We start from the raw sequence: 23,373 nt of genomic DNA on the forward strand, positions 1-23,373 counted from the left end.
CTCTCTCCTCATTGGCTCTCTTACTGTGATTGACAGCAGCGGGAGCCAATGGCGCTTCACTGCTGTCTCAACCAATCTGGAGAGTCCCGTACAGACGAGTCTCTCGTGCAACATCGCTAGATCGAGATAGAATGCATTAAGATAAAACACTTTTTGCCTTTAGAACCACTTTCAGTATGAATAAACACGGTATAAAATCGCTCATTCAGAAAAGGAAGGGGCTGGTAAATGATGTATTTACCAGCCCCTTTCTCGGCTTTCCATCCTTAAATATCCCCCTGTATAGCCGACAGCACAAGGCGGTGGGAGAGGAGGGAATCCGGCAGCACTGGGGATGGAGGGGGTAGGTCCACGAAGGGAGGCCCAGGCAGCAGCTGCATGGGTTGATTAGTGTGTGCCCAGGCACACCCGGCACACATTGTGTGCACACCTATGCAGTTCATGAGCTGCTGGAACACTTTGCGAAGCAGAGGGAGGGGACGTTAAGCAGACAGTGTAAACATAAAAAGTAAAATAAATAAATAATAATTTAAAAAAATGTAAAGCACCCCCATCCCTCTGTGCTTGCATGCAGAAGTGAAAGCATACCTAAGTCACTCACACATATGTAAATGGTATTCAAACCACACATATGAGGCATTGCTGAGAACGTTAAAGCGAGAGAAATAATTCTAGCGCTAGACCTCCTATGTAACTCTAAACAGGTAACTTGCAAAGGCATTTAAAGCGTTGCCTATGGAGATTTTTAAGTACCTTAGTTTGTTACCATTCCACGAGCGTGCGCAATTTTAAAGCATGACATGTTAGGTAGCTATTTACTCAGCGTAACATCATCTTTCACATTATACAAAAAATCGGGGTAACTATTGTGTTTTGTATTTTTTTTTTATTAATTAAAGCGTATTTTTTCCAAAAATATTGCGTTTGCAAAACCGCTGAGCAAATACAGTGGGACATAAAAAAATTGCAACGATGGCCATTTTATTCCCTAAGGTCTTTGTTAAAAAAAATTACAATGTTTGGGGGTTATAAGTAATTTTCTAGCAAAAAGTACTGACTTAAACAAAAAGTGCCAGAAAAAACCTGGGCGGTAAGTGGTTAAGCTGGTCCAATACCAGCACGTCTTCCATAGTGCAATACTATTGTGTATTTTTGCCTAATGTATAGGAGTACCTTAAGAAATATACTGTCCTCACAAAACTTCTCTTCTCTCTCTCATTGTCAGTCTGTATTTCACATGCTCAGTGAGATCACTCATTCCGCCGGAGCCTCCACCAAAGTATTCCAGTACTTGGATCAGCAGCCTGAGGTCTCCACATCTGGATGTCTGTGTCCTGAAAATTTACGTGGAGTGTTCGAGTTCAGGAATGTAACATTTTCTTACCCTTCCCGTCCCGAGACTCCCGCCCTGAAGGTGAGCATGTGCTTGTGTATACCAAATACCAATTGCCTAGCTGTTTTTTTTTTTTTTAATCTAGTGCAGTGGTCTCCAAACTGCGCCTCACGGGAGGGATGCGGTCCTTTGCCTTTATCTGACCCTTGGGTCACTACTCCTTTTTTGAAGAGAGACTATTCCTCCCACTGACACCAATAATGGGGCACTATTCCTCCCACTGACACCAATGATGGGGCACTATTCCTCCCACTGACACCAATGATGGGGCACTATTCCTCCCACTGACACCAATGATGGGGCACTATTCCTCCCACTGACACCAATGATGGGGCACTATTCCTCCCACTGACACCAATGATGGGGCATTATTCCTCCCACTGACACCAATGATGGGGCACTATTCCTCCCACTGACACCAATAATGGGGTACTGTTCCTCCCACTGACACCAATGATGGGGCACTATTCCTCCCACTGACACCAATGATAGGGCACTATTCCTCCCACTGACACCAATAATGGGGCACTATTCCTTCCACTGACACCAGAGATGGGGAACTAATTCTCCCATTGACACCAAGTTTGGGTCTTTATCCTTCCAACTGACACAAATAATGGGACACTATTCCTCCCACCGGTCCACAAGGGCTGTGACCAATAGAAAAGTCTAAATAAATAAATAAATGATCATTTGACTAACATTTTTTAACAAGTTAAAATTTAAAAAATGTCAGTCATGTCATGATTTATTTAAAAATAAATCGTTCTATATGTGTGAAAGAGCACTGCGGGGCGCCGGACTAATAGAAGTCTATTAGGTCCGTCAACGTTAAACAAGCACATAATTATAGCCTGAGGCTCTAATTGGCTTGTTTAACATTGTGCTCGGGGCGCAGAGCACTGTGCGCCAAACCCTCCCACGTTTGACTATAGCAGATCAGAATTTGCTAACGCATCACTTCCAGTTTCGCAACCCTTTAGGTATCGGGAGCCGTGACAGTCGAGGATGGGCAGGTAAGGACCTGGAAGGGTTTCCGCTAGGGATCGACCGATATTGTTTTTTCGGTGCCGATACGATACCGATATTTCGACCACTTCTCCCGCCAATAGCCAACATTTTTTGCTGATATTTTGTACATTTAAATTTTTTCTTTTTTTTACACTGTCATTTTACATTTTTTTTGTTTTTTATCACTGTTATTGCTGTCACAAGGGATGTAAACATCCCTTGTGACAGTAATACGCATGTGAGAGGTACTCTTTATGGAGAGATTGGGGGTATATAACACCCCGAATCCCTCCTCTGCACTTCAAAGTATTCAAAACGTCAAGATCTGTGTTTTTGAATACTTTATTTTTTTTAAAACTGGCGCCTTTAAGATACCAGTAATCCGGGAAGTAATGTCATGACTTCTGGATTACTAGATCCGAGCCACGAACGTAGCATCGGCTTTGTTCGGGTTTTCGGCCAGCTGGTTGCTCGGTCCTCCTGGTGGGACAGGAGACCCCGGGCGAGCCGCAAAAGGGGGGGGGGACGTCCCCTCCCGCTGCTTGTAATGACAGTTGAGCGGCTGCTGAGCCACATCGGTTTTTATTGCAATAAAACCGACTGTCCGCTCTAAAGAACGGTACCGGCAGCTGCATGCATCACCCCGGTAAAACCCCTTGAAGCAAAATCAGTAATATCGGTCAGTTTTTTGACCGACACCGGTACTTCTAAAAAAGTGAATCTCAGCCACACCAATAATTGGTCGATCCCTAGTTTGCGCCCCCCAAAAAATGTAATCACCAGCCGCCACTGCCTCCCACTGATACCAACGATTGGGCACTATTCCTCCCACTGATACCAATAAAGGGGCACTATTCCTTCCACTGATACTGATGATGGGGCACTATTCCTCCCACTGATACCAATGATGGGGCACTATTCCTCCCACTGATACCAATGATGGGGCACTATTCCTCCCACTGATACCAATAAAGGGGCACTATTCCTCCCACTGATACCGATGATGGGGCACTATTCCTCCCACTGACACCAACGATTGGGCACTATTCCTCCCACTGATACCAATAAAGGGGCACTATTCCTCCCACTGATACCGATGATGGGGCACTATTCCTCCCACTGATACCAATAATGGGGCACTATTGATCTTTTATTAAAAGAATCAAGCAACCAATTTTATACAAAAGTAAAAAACAAAACCATAGTACAAAACTTCAACAGAAATCCAAGGAATACACATCCATGTTCAGAATATATACAATATATACATAATCCACTACCAAAATTATTTACATAAAGCAGCAGAGAGGGCCTAAGAGGCACAACCCATCACCTATGTACGCAGCCATTTATCAAAAATTAATCCAAAAAAAAAAAAATAATAATCTAGGGTGATAAGAGACAGACAGCCACACCCGGGAAAGAGACTCCTGGCAGTCAGGGAGGCCTGAAACCCCTCCACGCCTTCAACCAAGCCCCCTGACTCTGCTTGTCTCTCTCGAGCACCCGAATCTTCTCCACCTCATGCAGAATGTCATACACCACCACCTGAACAGGAAGGATTTTACGCCGAATGCAGACCTGACACCGTTCGTTCCAAGTGAAGTAACGGACTACTAGGCTAACTAGAAAAAGTGTATCTAAACAAAAAACCCCACCAGTATTGAATGCTCCGTACACCCACTCAGCATAACCCAGCCTGGAGAGGAAAGGGACACCGAGGGCCCGTCCCACCTGTTTGTACACCTCTATGTTAAAAGGGCAATGAAGCAGAAAATGGTCCATAGTCTCCTCCTCACCTGCACACTCCTCCCGAGGACAGCTACGATCCACCCCACTGCGGAATTTCAAATTGCCCCTAACATAGAGTCTCCCATGGAAGCACAACCAGGCCAGATCCCTGAATTTAGGGGGTACTCTGTCCAAATTAATAAGTCTTAACCCTGCCCTCAAAACTGGGCCTGGGCAATCCCTTAAGGCCAGTGGGTCATGAAAGACTTCGCTCAAGACTCGACTCATAAGGACTTTCCTCGGAACCGATCTGAGATCTTCAGCCGACAATCGCCACTGCCGTAGTAACTTCAGGCACGGAGCGACATAGGCTGGTAGCTGACCACGATGACCCCTGAGATTCTTCACTTGGCCACCTTCTTCCCAAAGTCGTAGAAAAGGCCTAAACCAAGATCTAAATATGCCTGCCCATCCAGGAGGTTCCACTGCAAGCATATTACCAATATTAAACTTGAGAAAAAGCAGTGAAAAGAAAAGAACTGGGTTGACCATACCTAAGCCACCCTCCCTCCTGGATAGATAGGTGACATTCCTCTTGATGGGGTTCAGTCTGTTCCCCCACAACATCTGGAAGAACACACTACTGACCCTAGCATAGAGAGACACTGGCAAGATGCAGACAAAGCTGACATACAAGAAGATCGGAATCAGGTAAGTCTTAATCAGATCAACCCTTTCCCTCATAGATAACTTCCATCTCTTCCAGCTGACCACCTTAGTATTGGCAATTTCCAGTCTGCCTTCCCAGTTTTTGAGGCCATAATCGCCAGGTCCAAATTCAATGCCTAAAATCTTAATTCTTTCCTGGGGCACTGGAAAGGTGTCCGGGAGATCAAACCCCTCACCTTCCTTTCCCATCCAGAAAACTTCACTCTTTTCCTGATTGATCTTGGAGCCTGATGCTTCAGAATACCGTGATGTCAGAGAGACCACCTCCTCTGCTTCATCCGCCCCAGTGACAATCACCGACACATCGTCCGCATAGGCAACAACCCTCAAAGGCGGCTCACCCGGAAGCCCCACTGGCACCCCACACAACATGCCGCTCTCTAGCCTCCTGATGAAGGGGTCGATTGCAAACACATAGAGCAGGGGACTCAGGGGACAACCCTGGCGCACCCCGGAGCCAACCTCAAAGGACTGCCCAACCCAACCATTAACAAGAGGAAAGCTCTCTGCCCCCTCATACAAGACTTTTAACCAATCGACAAAACCACCCGGCAGACCGTACTTACTAAGGAGCAACCACAGGTACTCATGGTTAACACGATCAAAAGCCTTTGCCTGATCCAATGTCAGCAAATACTTTCCCCAGCCTGCAGCCCTGCACCGCTCCAAGGCCTCCCGGACAGCTAAAACTGCTGTGAAGGTGCACCTACCCTGGACCGAACAGTGCTGATGGCGAGAAAGCAAAGACTCTGCTACTGACGATAGGCGCCAGAAAATGATCTTTGCCAGTATCTTTCTATCGACATTAAGAAGGCTGATGGGGCGCCAATTCTCAATCATCGAAGGATCTTTACCCTTTGAAAGAAGAATCACAGCTGAGTGCCTCATGGAAGAGGGAAGTACCCCCTCAGCAAGGCAACTGTTAAAAACCTCTACCAAATGTGGGGCCAGAATAGACTTAAAAGCTTTGTAAAACTCAGCCGTCAAGCCATCCGGTCCAGGTGACTTTTTGATGGCAAGCTGTTCAATTGCCCTTATCACCTCTTCAACTGTGATCTCCTCTGTCAAATTCGTCAATGGGACATCTTCATCATTTAGACCTGGAGTAGAGTCCAAAAAGCTTTCCATCTTGTCACGGTCAAGCTCTTTCCTCCCAAGAAGGTCAGCATAAAAGGACCTCACGACCTCCAGAATCCCTGACCTGGACTTTGTCAAGGAACCTGTACTGTCCTTAAGGCCAACGACCGTTTTAACAGCTACACCTTGTTTGCAGTTCTGGTAAGGGTCAGGCGAGTGGTACTTCCCATAGTCCCTCTCCAGAACCAAAGAGGCATGCCGGTCATATTGACACTTCCTGAGAAGGAGTTTCACTTCGGAGATTGCCCCAGGATCTCCTCCTCTCGAGACAAGAATATCCAGCTTCCTCCGTAAACGTTGGTAGGTCATGTATTTATTAAACTGCTTTCTATTGGCTAGGCCCCTGAAGAATCCAGCAATCCTCTTTTTGGTCAGCTCCCACCACTCAGCCTTGCTGCTACAAAAGTCCAGGATGGTCACCTGTGCCTGAAAGAATTCCTCAAAGGATTGTCTAACATGTTCTTCCTTGAGTAGAGTCGAATTCAATCTCCAGATGCCCTTGCCCCTCTGAGGGGCGTCTGAAGCATTCAGGACCACAGATAGCATACAGTGATCAGAGAACTCTACTGCCTGCACCACTGGGGGTGAGAAAGCAGAGGTCTCCTTCAAAAAAAACCTATCTATTCTACTCTGACTATTACCTCGATGAAAGGTGAACCCAGTGTCATCCGGGAGGTGCTTAATGTGCACATCCACAAGACCAGCATCCCTAACCATACTATTTAAAAAAACGCTATCATATCCCAGCCTGTCCTTGAAGTCCTTCCTGTCCTTGGGCCTAGTTACTGTATTAAAGTCACCTCCAAAGACCACTTGCCGGGATGTAAAAAGAAATGGCTTGATCCTTGTAAAAAGGCATTTCCTGTCCCACTTTGTGTGCGGTCCATAAACATTAATTAGGCGCAGGTCCTGCCCTCCCACAAGGACGTCTAAGACCATACATCTCCCAATCTCCACCTCAATAACCCGCCGGACAGTTACCATGCCGGTTTTAAACAACACCGCCACACCGCCGTAAGGCTCGGCCGCAAGAGACCAGTAAGATGGACCATACCTCCACTCTCTCTTGGCCATATGAATATCTGCCAAGGAGGTGAGCCTAGTCTCTTGCAAAAATAAAATTTCAGCATCTAATTGGCTGAACAAAAAGAAGGCCATAGAACGAGCTCTTACTGACTTAATGCTGGCGACATTTATTGTCACCACTTTTAACGGAGGGGGAACCGCCATTTGGGTTATTGGGTGGTTTGCTTCTTAGCTCCCCTCTGCTGCTCATCACCAGAAGCCTCTCTCTTTCTTGAGGCCGCCTCAAACTCCATTGCGGAATCAGAACTTCGCTCCGAAGAAGCTCCAGATGAAGAGATATCCCAATTAGAGGACCTATACCGGTTGGAGACAGGCACTGGAGCCTGTTCTGTCCTCACCACCTGCTTCTTCCGCTTCCCAACCTTCCTTCTCTCCTCCAGGTACTGCAGGTCAGCTTCAGAGATGCCCTTATCTCTTACTTTTTTCTGTGAAGTCTTTACAGAAGACTTCTTTACAGAGGAAGAAGCAACCTTTTTAGTACCCACTACCACTGCTGGTGGGGGGGGTGCTCCCTTTGAATCAGACTTAGGAGGGGTAGACTCCTGGGGGGTAACTGACTCAGGGGGCACAGACTTGGAAGGTTCTGACACAAGAGGAGATGGTACAGTAGGCTGGGGGGAGACAGATACAGATACAGAAGGAATACTTACAGACACATGAGGGGTGGCCACAGGAACTGGAGAGGGATCCTGAGCAGGACCAGGGGAGTCAGTCACCGCAGAGGAGGATGGTACACCAGGGGCCTCACCCTCCATCCTGTCCAGCCTTGACATGTCATCAATTACCTCCTTCTCCATATTGTGCCAGGCTTCAGGACATCTGCTGTAGGGGTGGCCAAGGCGCAGGCACAGGTTGCACCTGATCATTTCGGTGCAGTCCTTAGCCATATGACCCTGACCTCGACACACTGAACATATCAAGGCTGAACAGGAGGAACTCAAATGCCCCTTTTCTCCACAGCGGTGACACAGCTTCGGCTGACCAGGGTAAAAAACAGTCATCCTATCCCTCCCTATAAAAGCTGAGGAGGGCAGGTGACGGACAACATTCCCATCCCTGGCCAACCTGACTGTAACTGACCAACCCCCAGTCCAGATGTTACGCTCATCAAGGATTTTATTGGGCTTGGTCAAAACCTCCCCATAGTTCCTTAACCAAACCTCTAGATCCCGGGCAGGGACACTCTCATTAGTGAGGATAATTGTGATTTTTTTTACTGTAGACCTCTGAGAAACTGCAACTGGGGCCAGACCTTCCCATTCAGGTCTTGACCTGCAATGAGCCTCATATCTCTCCCAGAACAGGTCAAGACCCTCTGGCCTGGTGAAGCTAACTGTATAATCCCGTGTCCCAGCTACATGTATAAAGGCATACAGATCATTTGCCCCAAAACCCATCTCTAAAATCAAATCCACCACCGCACGCCGTGCTGGAGGGATCGCACCACCTTCCCATTTCAGAATAACAACATTACGTCTGGGACCCCCAGCAGAAGCCAGAGACCCAAGACCAGATTCTGGGGTGCTCAAAGTGGTAGCCTGTAGGGGAAAACCCCGCTTGGGGGCAGAGCTACCAGGAGCAGAGCGTACCACCTGAGCAAAGGTAAGTTTTTCAGGGCCAAGGCCCCACACTGAAGTCATAGCAGTCTGTACATTACTATTATTATTCACTGCTTGAACGGAGTTGGTAGGACTGTCCACACTTGAACTGGGACCATTGTTCATCACACTGGTACTGGGATGATTTTTATCAGTCACACAAAACTTCACATTCCCATCAGGAATAATCACAGTTTCTGCTGCAATATCAGCTGTCTCCTGAAGCTGTGCTGTAGAGTCCTCAGCAGCTGTGGGGCAAACAGCTTCAGCCAAAGGGGGGTTAATAGGCTCTGCTGAATCTTGTAGTTCATCTGCAGGAATGTCATTTTTTAAAAGCAAACTTTGCTGTACTGCAGCATCAGCAGGCACAGCATTACTACACATAGGACTAGCAGCCTGACTCTCACTGGGCACATTGTCTGTATCAGTCACAGTGTTGAATGCCACAAAAATTGTTTTATCCACGATATGGGACTTGACAGGCTTTACCTTGTCAGGCACATTATCTGTTATGTCCTCATCATTAAATGCCAGCTGATCCCCCCGCATAGGAGACTCCATTACCTGGATGGCCCTGAGCATGCCTCCTGAGTCCTGGGAAGGCATGGGGCTGCTTACCTCTCCCTGAGGGGGCAGGGGGTCAGAACTGGGGGTCTCCTCCTCCACCTCCATCTTTGTCATCCTCGCAAATCTTTTATCGTTACAAAACTTTTCTTTAAATGGCCCATCTCTGCCTTCCATCATGGCCACAATGGTCTCCTGGTGTTCCACCCGAACCTTGGCCAGTTGGATCTCCGGATCCATGGATCCACGTTTCTGGCTATGCAAGCCCTCACGTTGCCTTCTCAGGCGCTTCAGCTCCGCTCTGAGCTTGTAGAGCTTGTCTCTTTCCCTATTCAGGACCTTAATCCCGGCCACCACTCGCTCCCGGATGGCCCCGGAACCTTCATCTTCACCAGGGGCAGAGAGATCACCAACCATGGGTTGTATAGGGGCAGGTATGTTACCTGATGGCCCAGGAGATGGCTGTGAGCTTCCAGCAGGAGAGGCCCTGCTGGCCTCCATGGCTTCCCCAGAAAGGGGCCAGGAGAGCTGGGATAGATTTCCTCACCAGTCCCCTCTCACACAGATCTGCAGCAGCTCCAGAGAGACAGCCTCCTCCTGACACACCTGTGCTCCAATGATGGGTGGGGCACTATTCCTCCCACTGATACCGATGATGGGGCACTATTCCTCCCACTGATACCGATGATGGGACACTATTCCTCCCACTGATATCGATGATGGGGCACTATTCCTCCCACTGATACCGATGATGGGGCACTATTCCTCCCACTGATACCAATGATGGGGCACTATTCCTCCCACTGATACCAACGATTGGGCACTATTCCTCCCACTGATACCAACGATTGGGCACTATTCCTCCCACTGATACCAATGATGGGGCACTATTCCTCCCACTGACACCAGCGATGGGGAAATATTTCTCCCATTGACACCTGACATGGGCATGGGATATTATTCTTCCAACTGACACCAATGATGTCATTTTTTTTGCTCCCACTGACCACCAAGCCTATGGCATTGTTTACTCCTACCGATGCTTGGACCTTTTCTTCTCCCACTGGACACAGTCCGGCCCCTCTAAAGTTTAAAGGGCAGTAAACTGGCCCTTTGTTTTAAAAATTTGGAGTCCCCTGATCTAGTGGCTTTAAAAGTTTATTTGGCTCTGATAAGTATTGAGCTCAAGAAAGTCAAATAAATATCAGAAATCCTGATCTGCATACTTGTCTGTCGTCAGGAATTCAAAGTACTAAAGCAAGAGGGTCATCATGGCAGCCAGGCAATTTGCATTTTCAGGAGAGCTCAGCAGTGGCAACCTCCATATTTTTGACAGGTTTCCTTCAGGATGCTTTTGAGTTGCTTTTGCATTTACTTTGCCTGATACAAAAAAAGTCCATATACATAAGCCCATAGACTGGCCATATGCAATCAAAGGTTCAGATACTTTATGTGACAATCAGATTTTCCAGCAATTTGTATATTTTTTCTTGAATATGTTTTTTTTTAAGCACTAAGGGTGTTAATTCACATAGCTGTTCGTCCATTAAAACTGCATTTAAATTTGTTCAGTGCGAATGGGGCAAAACTGAATGTTCTCTGGATACGTTGACTTTTGTTTGAATGTGTGATGGGGGGAGGTACAGAACTACGGGCATTAGATGGCTCTAAGAAGCATACTTTTTTCCTATGATAGTCAGTGCCATCTAGTGGCCATACCATGTAACAAATTAAAGAGAATACAGCTGAGAACATTCGATTTTGACTCATTCACACAGAACAAACTTCATTGATGAATGAGCAGCTATGCAAATGTTTTTGATAAATGCACCTCTAATTTTTTTTCAGCCTGTGGCTTCCCCCATACATTGGGGTGTGCTTATGTATAATTTTGTACCCTTCAGGATGTGTCATTCACTCTTAAGCCTGGCACTGTCACAGCTATAGTGGGGCCCTCTGGTGGTGGCAAGACGACCTGTGTGGCACTGCTGGAGAGATTCTACGAGCCACAGAGTGGAGAAATCTTACTTGACGGAATACCACTGGCCAAATATAAGCACCAGTTCCTCCACAGTAAGGTAATCTTTTTCTACCAACTTATTTATTAAAAGCAAACCACCTTATTTAATAAATAATTGTAATTTTAAATATGCGCAGGGGTAGATTTACTAAAACTGCTGCACACAGCATCTGGTTGAGCTCTGCATAGAAACCAATCAGCTTCCAGGTTTTATTGTCAAAGCTTAATTTAACAAGCTGAAGTTAGAAGCTGATTGGTTACTCTGCACAGCTGCAACAGATTCTGTGTGCACCAGTTTTAGTAAATCCCCACCATAAAGTCTGCATTCGGATCCCCCGCTCCTTGTCGAATTTTTGACATGTGATGGTGCCTGGGCAGCCCATGATTCTGCACCCACGTCTATGAGCTGCCTGCATGCAGCTCCAAGCTGGAGACACATGTAGCAAAAAGCAGCTCAGTGCAAAGTACGGGTTTTAGCAGCTGTCTCAATAAGCCCTTGGGCCCCTTAAACAGCCAGTGGTTAACCACTTAAAGTGGTGTTCCGACCGAAATTGTACTTTTTAAATAAAAATACCCCTATAATACACAAGCTTAATGTATTCTAGTAAAGTTAGTCTGTAAACTAAGGTCTGTTTTGTTAGTTTATAGCAGTAGTTTGTTATTTTATAAACTTACAGCAGGCCGTTGCCATCTTAAGTGTGGGCATCTGAAGCCAGACTATATTTCTTCCTGGATCTCATCCTTGCAGATCTCGCACATGCTCAGTGCAGCACAAGCAGTGTAATAGGTTTCAGGTCAGGTTTCCATAGCAACGGCAGTGTCAGAGGAAGTTGCTGCCCCTTCCCAGAAGGCATTGCAAACAGGAAATGATGCAATGGGCCGCGGCCAGGGAGGAGGAAGTGAAAAATGAATACAGCAGATATACAGTAGGTTCTGAGAAAATTTTTTTTTAAATATCCAATTCGTTTACAGTGAACAGTTTAGTGAGGGATGCTGAAGAGTTGTAAAAGTGGGTGGAACTCCACTTTAAGGACCAGAAGGATTTGCCCCCTTAATGACCAGGCCATTTTTTGCAATATGGCACTACGTCGCTTTAACTGACAATTGCGCGGTCGTGCGACGTTGTACCCAAACAAAATTGATGTCTTTTTTTCCTCACAAATAGAGCTTTCTTTTGGTGGTAATTGATAACCTCTGCGTTTTTTTGGGGGGGTTTTTGCGCTATAAACAAAAAGAGTGACAATTTTGAAAAAAACACATTTTGTACTTTTTGCTATAAATATCCCCCAAAAAATATAAAAAAACAAATTTCTTCTTCAGTTTAGGCCAAAATGTATTGTACAAATTTTGGTTAAAAAAAAAAAAATCGCAATAAGCGTATATTGATTGGTTTGCACAAAAGTTAGTGTCTACAAAATACGGAATAGATTTATAGCATTCCATATTTTATTTTTTTTACGAGTAATTGGGGCGATCTGAGACTGGGACTGCGACATTGCGGCGGACAGATTGGACACTTTTGACACTTTTTTGGGACCAGTGACATTTATACAGCGATTAGCGCTGTAAAAATGCACTGATTACTGTATAAATGTCACTGGCAGGGAAGGGGTTAACACCAGGGGCGATCAAAAGGTTAAATGTGTTCCGCGGGAGGTGTTTCTAACTGTATGGGGGCTGGGCTGACTGGAGGAGGAGAGAGATCGCTGTTCCTAATCACTAGGTGCAGACGATCACTCTCAGTTCCCTTGTCAGAATGGGGATCCGCCGTGTTTACACTGGCAGATCCCCGTTCTGCCTCTGTGTGGAGCGATCGCGGATGGCCGGCGGACATCGCGCCGGCCACGTGCACAGGCTCCAGGGCCGTGCGGGCACCTGCTATATCCGTTACACGAAGCGACGTACAATGGCGGTGATTCACGTAATAGAGGCAACCTGCCGCAGTACAACTGCGGAGACTGGACTTTAAGTGGTTATGGGGGCGTGACAGGGGGTGTGTCCTATACCTACATACTTTTGCTAATAGGTGCCCCTTGTTCCTATCTTAACCACTTAAGGACCGAGCCTCTTTTTGAGATTTGTTCTTTACAAGTTAAAAACTGTTTTTTTTTTGCTAGAAAATTACTTAAAACCCCCAAACATTATACATTTTTTTTCTAATACCCTAGAGAATTATATGGTGGTCGTTGCAATACTTTCTGTCACACTGTATTTGCGCAACGGTCTTACAAGCGCACTTTTTTTTGGAAAAGATACACTTTTTTAAATTAAAAAATAAGTTAACGTTAAAGTTAGCCCAATTTTCTTTATATTGTGAAAGATAATGTTACGCCGAGTAAACTGATACCCAACATGTCACGCTCCAAAATTGCGCCCCCTCATGGAATGGCGAAAAACTTTTACCCTTAAAAATCTCCATAGGCGACGTTTAAAAAATTCTACAGGTTGCATCTTTTGAGTTACAGAGAAGGTCTAAGGCTAGAATTATTGCTCTCACTCCATCGATCGCAGCGATACCTCCCATGTGTGATTTGAACATCGTTTTCATATGCGGGCGCTACTCACGTATGTGTCCGCTTCTGCATGCGAGCTCGGCGGGACTTATTTATTTTACCTTTTATTTTTTTATTTTTACACTGTTCTTTTAAAAAAAAATGGTGTCACTTTTATTCCTATTACAAGGAATGTAAACATCCCTTGTAATAGAAAAAAAGCATGACAGGACCTCTTAAATATGAGATCAGGGGTCAAAAAGACCTCAGATCTCATATTTACACTAATTTGCAACAAAAATAAATAAAAAAAATTAAAATGTTGTAAAAAAAAATGGCCCTTTGGCTAAGAGTGGAAGTAATGTTTTGACGTCGCTTCCGCCCTGCAATGGTATGGAGATGGGGGGGGGACATCTTACCCTCACTCGTCTCCATACCCAGCATGTGAAAGGATCTGATCTCCTCCGCCGCTGCCGACGGCTCCAGTAAGCAGCGGAGGGCACCAGAGCGAGGCGGGAGGGGGGGACCCCTCTTCCACCACCGATAAAAGTGATCTTGCGGTGAATCCGCCGCAGAGACCACTTTTATCTGAAAGCGGGCCGCCGGCCTAAGAAGAGGATACCGGGGTTATGGCAGCTAGCTGCTGCCATAACAACGATATTCCTCTTCAAAGTTAGGACGTATATCGGCGTGCGGAGGTCCGTAAGTGGTTAAAAAGTTGGGAGGTATGGGCATTTCCATGTTTTGTGTACTGTCGGAGACCATATATACTGAATGCAGGGTCCTGGGTTTAGTAACACTTTAATTGCTAACCAATTATATATTTTATAGGTTGCTCTGGTAGCTCAAGATCCAGTCCTGTTTGCTGGAACAGTCAAAGAAAACATTGCTTATGGTCTTAACAGCCCTTCTGAAAAGCAGCTGGTGGAAGCAGCAAGGAAAGCTAAAGCTGGTGGTTTCATTGAAAGAATGGATAAGGGATATGACACAGGTAAGATGGTGCCATCGGCCTCAAAGGGTTCCAGCATTAGAAGATTCAATTCTGCCAGCAGAATCCCAGTGATAGTTTTGTACCTTATTAGTTCTCCATAACTTTAATTATTAGAAGAACAAACGTTCAGAAAGAACATTCATATGTTATTTCAGTATCAAAGAAATTCATTAAAAACAAAATATCCAGCCACTGCTATTGTAGCAATATTAAAGGTTCTAAACTCACTCCACGGTCATTTATTTAGGATCTATGAGAGCTCTCAGACCTCTAATTACCAAGACAGTTCCTACTATCTTCGCATCCCCAAGCATAAGCTGCCCACCCACTTCTATGCATCTCGGGTACTACTTCCAGAGTTATAGCAGAACTTACTGTACATGTATGTAAACTGTATATCAGCCACAATAGCTTTCATTTTGTTTAATTGTTGTGTTTCACAATGTACAGTACTGTGCAAAGGTTTTAGACAGGTGCAGGGGCGGACTGACCATTGAGCCACTCGGGCACTGCCCAAGGGCCCTGGGCCACTAGGGGGCCCCATCAGGGTTGCCAGCATCAGTAAAACCAGGGATAGTATCTATAAATCTGTGTTTTTTTTTACATCTGTCTGCGTATACTGTGTGTACATGTATGTGTATACTGTGTGATTGTATACTGTGTGTGTGTATACTGTGTGGCCCCATAATCTCTGACTGCCTGGGGGCCCCATAATCTCCTATTGCCCGGGGGCCCTATGAGTTATCAGTCCGTCCCTGGGCAGGTGTGAAAAAATGTCCCTTTCACTCAGGGCAGACTCCGCCATGAGTCCGCTTCCTCAGTAGGGGACCTGTCCATTGATCCCCGCTGAGCAAGCAGATGACTGGTCTGAGCAGAGTGGACACAGGCACAGCCCGCTCTCCTCTATGGGAGGTCGGATGTAAACAGACCACCTGTCTGTTTACACCCAACTGCCATCAGATCCGCTAGATGGAAGATGAACGGATCACCATCCGTCTGTTTTTAGAGGATCGGATTGGATGTAAACGGGTGTAAGCAGACACCTTTCCGTTTACAGATGGCACTCCATAAGGAAGAATGGAGCGCCTGAAAAAACGAAATGCCGGACCTGGTTGAACCGCTAGTGTGAAATAGGCCTTAAAATGCCTTCAGTAGTAGAAGTGTTAATAGTTTATTTTTTATCAGCAAATGAACAGAATGAACAGAAGAGACATCCAAATCAAATCTGTATTTGTTGTGACCGCCCTTTGCCTTCAATACAGCATCAATTGTTCTAGGTACACTTGCACACAATATTTGAAGTAACTCGGCAGGTAGGTTGTTCCAAACATCTTGGAGAACTAACCACAGATCTTCTGTGGATGTCGGTTACCTCAAATCCTTCTGTCCCTTCATGTAATCCCAGACAGACTCCATGATGCTGAGATCAGGGCTCTGTGAGGGCCAATCCATCACTTCCAGAACCCCTTTTATTCTTTACGCTGAAGATAGTTCTTATTGACATTGGCTGTGTGTTTGGGGTGGTTGTCCTGCTGCAAAATAAATTTGGAGCCAATCACACGCCTCCGTGAGGGTATGGCATGATGGATAGGCATCTGCCTGTATTTCTCAGCATTGAGGACACCATTGATCCTCACCAAATCTCCAACTCCATTTACAGAAATGCAGCCCCAAACTTGCAAAGAACCTCCGTCATGCTTCACAGTTGCTTCACAGTTGCCTGTAGACACTCTTTTGGAAAACATTAGAAGAAGAAGAGCGCAAGCTGTTCCACGAGGCTAACTACATTGCTTTTGAATGGGATGTCCAACAAGCTCATATAGGTGTGATGGTCAAGTGTCTGCAAACATTTGGCCATGTAGTGGAGGAGATAGGGATACCCACCCACTTCCAGCCTAGTTTGTGGTACACAGGAATTCATGAAAAGCTAAAATAAAGGTAACTTTGCAGCAGTTAAAATAGCAGTACTTAGTGGGGAACTTAAAGAGGAGGTTCACACAAAAATTGAACCTCCGTTTTTGGAACCCTCCCCCCCTCCAGTGTCACATTTGGCACCTTTCAGGGGGGAGGGTGGTGCAGATACCCGTCTAAGACAGGTATTTGCACCCACTTCCGGCATAGACTCCCACGGTGTCTAAGCCTCTTCCTGTCTACCCGCGCTGTCTGTTGGGACACACACGGGCCCCAGAGACAGCAGGGACCATTCAGATTGTGCAGCACGACTCACGCATGTGCAGTAGGGAACCGGGAAGTGAAGCCACAAGGCTTCATTTCCTGATTCCCTTACCGAAGATGGTGGCGGCAGCATCTGAGGACCGAGGGGCGGTTCGGCCTCGGGTGCCGACATTGCTGGACCCTGGGACAGGTAAGTGTCCTTATTTTAAAAGTCAGCAGCTGCAGTATTTGTAGCTGCTGACTTTTAAAAAAAAAAATTTAGCGGGACTCCCGCTTTAATTTTTTTTAAACTTTTCTACAGCAAGGCTGATTGTTACACAAAACATTTTGTAATTTAATACTAAAGTATAGGTATGAATATTCAGGTATGGACCTATAAGTGGAACTAAACCCACTGATTTAAGGGTTCTCTAAAAGAAAGCTTAGAGTTCCTTCACACCAACCCCATTGGGCTGCATTGCCCAAAGTAGTCTTGACACATAGAATAGTGTTCTAAGTTCCCACAAATTAAAGCAGAACTTCCAAAAGTGAAACTTCTGCTTTAAGCACTCCTCACCCCCACATCTGGCATGTAATTTTGTTTTTGGGGGGGAGCGGGTACCTAGTATTAACAGGTACCCAGCCCCCACTTCCGACTGGCTGCCTGGGCAACTCCTCTCTCCCTCCCTGCAATCTCCTAGGATACGTCACAGGTCCCAGAGGATTGCCTGGCCACTGAGAAGGCACAGCGCCACTCGTGCACCCGGCTGTAAAGCCGCAAGGTGTCACAGCCAGGTGCCCACACTTGCAATGACGGCGCCGCAGAGGAAAGGGAGAGGCTTCGGACGGCCGTATCGCTGGACAGTGTGTAATTATTAAAAGTCAGCAGCTACACTTTTTGTAGCTGCTGACTTTTAAAAAATTTTAGAAAAAAATGGAACTCCGCTTTAAGTCTACAAAAAAAAATATATGGGTTCTCAACTAAACTTTCAAGTCCTCAAAAATCTGGTGTCATAGGTGTCACATGTGCAGCAAAATGGCAACTGCAGATCTAAATAGAAGCTAAGATGGTGCCATCTTTGGCTGCATGATAGGAGGGTTTTGTTCCACTTTAAGGTCCATTTCTGCTTGTAGCCCCTGGAGCAGCTCAGAAATAGATTCTATATGTCACATTGTGTTTTTCAGATGTTGGCAGCAGCGGGGCTCAGATGGGTGCTGGGCAGAAGCAGCGGATCGCTCTTGCACGTGCTCTCTCACGCCTTCCCAAACTGCTTATTCTAGACGAGGCTTCAAGCTGTCTTGATGTTGAAACGGAACACGAGGTGAGTGAGCGCAGGCATTGGTCTTAGATCCTCTTAGTCAGTCTTGTGTTTTTGACGTTCACTTTCACCATCTGTTTCTACTACAGATCCAGCAGTCTCTACAGAGTATTCCAGACCTCTGTCTTCTGATCATCGCCCACAGGCTGCGCACTGTACAAAAAGCTGACCAGATCCTGGTCCTGGAAAAGGGACAGCTGGTGGAGAGTGGGACTCATGATGACCTTGTAGGGAGAAGAGGAGTCTATCTAAAGCTCCTGCAGAATCATGACTAAAGTTGACTCAAGATGATAGTGTTACTGATGGAGTTTATAAAAACCAAACAAGTTGTCTTGGTTTTGTGAATGATGCACTTTGACAAAGGTAACCACGGTTCCTTATGAATGCACAAACAGTGTTACAGAAAGCAACAAAGCAACGTTTGTGTAAATGACCACTATATGAACACAAAGTACTTGACATGACTTGTGACAAAAAACCAGAAACCCTCGAAAATTTTAGAAACTATTTTGTGGTCATCTTGGTAATGTTTGGACATCAAACCTACTGGCTGTGTATAACCTACTACTGGTAGCACCTATCCATGCACTGAACCTTCCACATTGTGACTGTACTAGTACTAATATATGTACTAATATAATCACTAAAAAGGAAATTATTCAAATCCAATGACCTTTCATTTTTGCATTTTCCTGGACGCATTGGATGTAGAGCATTCTCAAGGGAGAAGGTTGCACAGTGCTAAATGATTGGCAGGTGGTTTCATATGTACTATGAAAAAATAATTTGCCTGAAAGGAGCAATATAGGGCTTGAACTATAACTAACCCTTTGGCAAACAAGCTATTTAAACTGAGTATATGATGAAATATAAGGATTTACCTTCAGTGAAATCTGTACGAGGTGTGGCAATTCCCACAGTCCCAGTATGGACTGTAATGAAAAAAATGTTTGCTTGTCACCTTCAAAGTAGTCTCCTTGTGAAGTGACGCACTTTTGTAGATGACTGCACCACTGCCAGAATCATTCCTGGAATTTGTTTTCCAGAACGCTGCGCAGTATCTTCATCACGGCACATTGGATGTCCGAAATGACATCAAATCTGTGTCCTTTTATGGGATTTTTAAAATTTTGGAAAGTCGTGTGGTGCACTGCTAAGTCAGGGAAATAAAGTGATTTGGCAAGTTTTGAAATGGATTTCTGGGTCGGGAACTCGCGAACACTTAACGCATTATGTGCAGGAGCATTGTCGTGGTTGAGAATTCACTTGTCAGGCCAGAGTTCCAGTCTTTTCCTCCAAACAGGTTCCCGTAACCTTTTCAGAATTTCCAAGTAACAATGTGGGTTAACCATTCTTGAGTCATTGTGGACATCTTCCCGAACCTTTTTAAACTGCATATGCGGTTTAAAAACACTATTTCTTCATGGGATGTTCACCATAAGCATGTTGTAACAGCTAAGGTTTAACTCACACTTTTGCCAATATTCACGCAAAATTTGATGTTAATCCGCTGCTCTAGATTCCTGTCACTCATATTCCGCCAACCATATAAGGCACACACGTGTTATTCCTTCTACTACTCCATAAAGACTAAGTCAACTTTTTTGCAACCCAGTGCAAGTTAGAACATGTCAGAACAGGCTTGGGTGCGAATGGCTGCTTGACCCACCACCATAGTGCTAAGCCGCAGGCATTACAGGAATTAAATTGTCACACCTTGTATGTCAAAATGATCAGTAGATTCAGGGGTATGAACTTAATTGCAAATCTTGACTTCTGTTAAAGTCAGTGGCGGCTGGTGCTCAATAATTTAGGAGACAGGGGGGCCAACCCCCCCCCATGGGAGATGGAGGGGAAGATGGTGATAACCCCCCTGCGGGAGATTGACGGACGGGGATGCGGCGATCCTAGGCCTCCTTATCTTAGGAGGCAGATGACGAGTCCTGGGATGACACTCTGATCTCCCCCCTCCTCCCTCTACTGTCCGAGCCGGGGAGTGCAGGATAGGGGATGTTATGCGGGTGAGCCGTCCCTGGAGAGGGAGCCAAGTCCCGGCTGGAGAGGACCACTGGCTGAGCTGCTCCCTGACTCTTCCTAGCTCCAGGGCCATTGTTTCTCCTTCCGACCGAACAATAAGTGGGTCCTAAGACTCCCTGGCCAGTCGAGTCTCAGGACCCGCTTCCTGATTGGCCAAGAGGAGAATCAGGAAATAATAGCAAATATTAATTTGCTAATATCACACAACTGAGTGAGCTTAGGGTGCAGTGCTCTGTGTCCCAAGCCCACCCTTTTTTAAGCCAATTAGAGCCTCAGCTCTAATCATGTGCTTAAAAAAAAAAAACCCCATTTTAATCCATGCATCCAGCATCCTGCATGTAGAATAGGGGCGGGCATAGGGATTAGGGGGGCGGTGCCCCTGTGCCCCAAATGGACAGGCCGCTACTGGTAAAAGTGAAGCTTGGTCTTCTGACAACCCACTATTGGTACTTGTTTGATAGTAGATCTGAGAACAAGAAACACACACAGATGAGCATTCCTAGTTCTCTCCAGAATTGTTAGTTAAAGTTGCCACGGCAGGGGGGTGGTTACATTTGGACCTATAAAATCGTGTTGTTATTACAAAGTGGTTAATATATTGAGTGATAGCAATGGCCAATAGAGAGGCTGTCCATTGGGCTTTGGGGCTATGAACAAAGATGAAGCAATGTGAAATAGTCTTCCAAACCCAATAATTTGCAGAAATTGGTAAATATTCTGCACGTAATTCGATGATGGAAGCAAGCATACATTAACTACACTTTGGTAAATCAATCCCTCTGACGAGTCGTTTTAAAATGCAGAAAAGCAAAACCAGGGCACAGGTCCCTGGTGGTGCCTTCTGTGAAATGTAAGGATGGTTTCACAATTTTAATATGTCCATAGGTGCACTTTGTACAGAAATTTTTAAGAAATGGAATTTGTAACACTCTATACAGTACTGTCTATCCATATAAATAATAGGGCAGCCATTACAGTTTAAGGTATAGCTATTGGTGTTGTTATTTTTATTGTATTCTCTCCCAGTCAGAGCAGAAATGTCAGTATGTTCTCCAGGGAGGGTACCCTGTCTCCTGCCCAAGCTCAGGGATGATAACTGATACTCTGTCTGGGGCACAGGAGGAAATTAAAACTATCAGCTAACAAATCCTTTCATTTTTGTTCATGTAATCCTGATAGCACCTCTGTTAATTTACAGTTCATATGGGTGTGTGGGCTGTCAGTACTGAGCCCAGGCAGGAGATGGCCTTACTACCTGACACTATGGGGTTGATTTACTAAAGGGCAATTGCGAGGGCAATTGCTCCAGTGCTTGGTAAATGAGGTAACGATTCCCTTTACAAAGAATGCCAACCACATGCAAAGGAAATTTAAAAAACAGCATTTTTGCTTGCACATAATTGGATGATGGAAGTTAGCAGAGCTTCTGCTTATTTACTAAGTTCTGGAGCAACTGCTTTTGCAGAGAGCAACTGCACTTTTATAGACTGTGCACTTTTGCAAAAGTTGCTCCAAAGCTTAGTAAATGAGGTAAAGCTTCACTTTGCAAAGAATACCTAATCATGTGCAAGGAAAAAATACACAGCATTTTTATTTGCACATGATTGGATGGTGGAAGTCAGCGGATCTTTTGCTCATTTATAAAGCTCTGGCGCAAATGCTCTTGCAGAGGGAAACTGCACTTTGCAAAGTGCACAGTCTATTTGGCTTTAGTAAATCAAGTCCATTGGCTCAGCATTTTCTTTTTTAAATAGACCCCTAAGTATGCACACTCAGATTGTTACAATAGCCCCATTTCTAGGCTGTAAGGAGCCCATAGAGGCTGCCTGCCTCTTGTTTTCTCTGAGGCCAAAGAACTAACACTCGGTCTGGGTTGCAGGAGGAGAATAAACTGTCAATTAACTAACACTATAGTTTTCTCTGACAGCCTAATTGTTAAAAACAGTAATATATTAGTGTTTGTTACCTGCACTGAGCCCAGCCAGAAAATGGGATGGCCTCAGAACCCAAAACCCAGTCTGGCACTCTAGTTGTGACAGGGAGAGAGTAGGAGTAAATAATAAAAACATACTAATCTCTGAGAGATGCACTATAATAACAATTCCAGTAATGTGGTGCTACTACAAAGGCCCACAGGTGACTGATTCTCTTTAAGAATTTTCTTTTCTCCAGTTGAATCCCTGGGATATCATGCTGTATGTATATATTGACTAAAACATATACTGCTTTTTGGAAAACATTGAAAACAGTCTGAGTCTTCTTTATCGATCCAAGATATTTAATAGGTTGTGCATTTTATTTTCCTGCTATTATTTAGATTTGGAAATTGCATAATGCAACAATACCTTTTTTAAATAGTTTGTATAAGAAGAAACTGTAAATATTATATTATAAAAATATTTCTTCAAAATGTTACATTGTTTTTTGTTTTTTTCAGAGACGTGCTATTATAATTGTATTGATTGTATATACAGTGCCTTGAAAAATTATTCTTACCCCTTGAAATTGTCCACATTTTGTCATGTTACAGCAAAAAATGGAAATGTATTCTATTGGGATTTTATTTGATAGACCAACATAAAGTGGCACATAATTGTGAAGTGGAAGGAAAATGATAAATGGTTTTCAAATTTTTTTACAAATTAATATGTGAAAAGTGTGGCGTGCATTTGTATTCAGCCCCCTTTACTCTGATACCCCTAACTAAAATCTAGTGGAACCAATTGCCTTCAGAAGTTACCTAATTAGTAAATAGAGTCCACCTGTGTGTAATTTAATCTCATTATAAATACAGTTGTTCTGTGAAGCTCTCAGAGATTTGTTAGAAAAACTTAGTGAACAATCAGCATCACAAAGGCCAAGGAACACATCAGACAGGTCAGGGATAAAGTTGTGGAGAAGTTTAAAGCAGGGTTAAGTAATAAAAAAAATATCCCAAGCTTTGAACATCTCACGGAGCTCTGTTCAATCCATCATCCGAAAATGGAAAGAGAATGGCACAACTGCAGCCTACCAAGACATGGCCATCCACCTAAACTGACAGGCTGGGCAAGGAGAGCATTAATTAGAGAAGCAGCCGAGGTAACTCTGGAGGAGCTGCAGAGATCCACA

At 45.0% G+C, this 23,373-nt stretch overlaps 1 protein-coding gene across 1 annotated transcript in view; it reads left to right on the forward strand.

The window, feature by feature from the left end:
- The window catches only part of TAP2 (transporter 2, ATP binding cassette subfamily B member), an 88,775-nt gene extending 66,103 nt beyond the window's left edge, over nt 1-22,672 (forward strand). The window contains exons 8-12 of the mRNA XM_073598273.1: nt 1,226-1,414; nt 11,154-11,327; nt 14,593-14,752; nt 18,092-18,228; nt 18,315-22,672. Coding sequence (XP_073454374.1) covers nt 1,226-1,414; nt 11,154-11,327; nt 14,593-14,752; nt 18,092-18,228; nt 18,315-18,500 — 846 coding nt within the window. The 3' untranslated portion in view covers nt 18,501-22,672. The remainder of the gene's footprint in view (nt 1-1,225; nt 1,415-11,153; nt 11,328-14,592; nt 14,753-18,091; nt 18,229-18,314) is intronic.
- Nucleotides 22,673-23,373: the final 701 nt, after the last annotated feature.

Source organism: Aquarana catesbeiana, linkage group LG09 (genome assembly GCF_042186555.1).
Source record: "Aquarana catesbeiana isolate 2022-GZ linkage group LG09, ASM4218655v1, whole genome shotgun sequence".
Taxonomy (NCBI): Eukaryota; Metazoa; Chordata; class Amphibia; order Anura; family Ranidae; genus Aquarana; species Aquarana catesbeiana.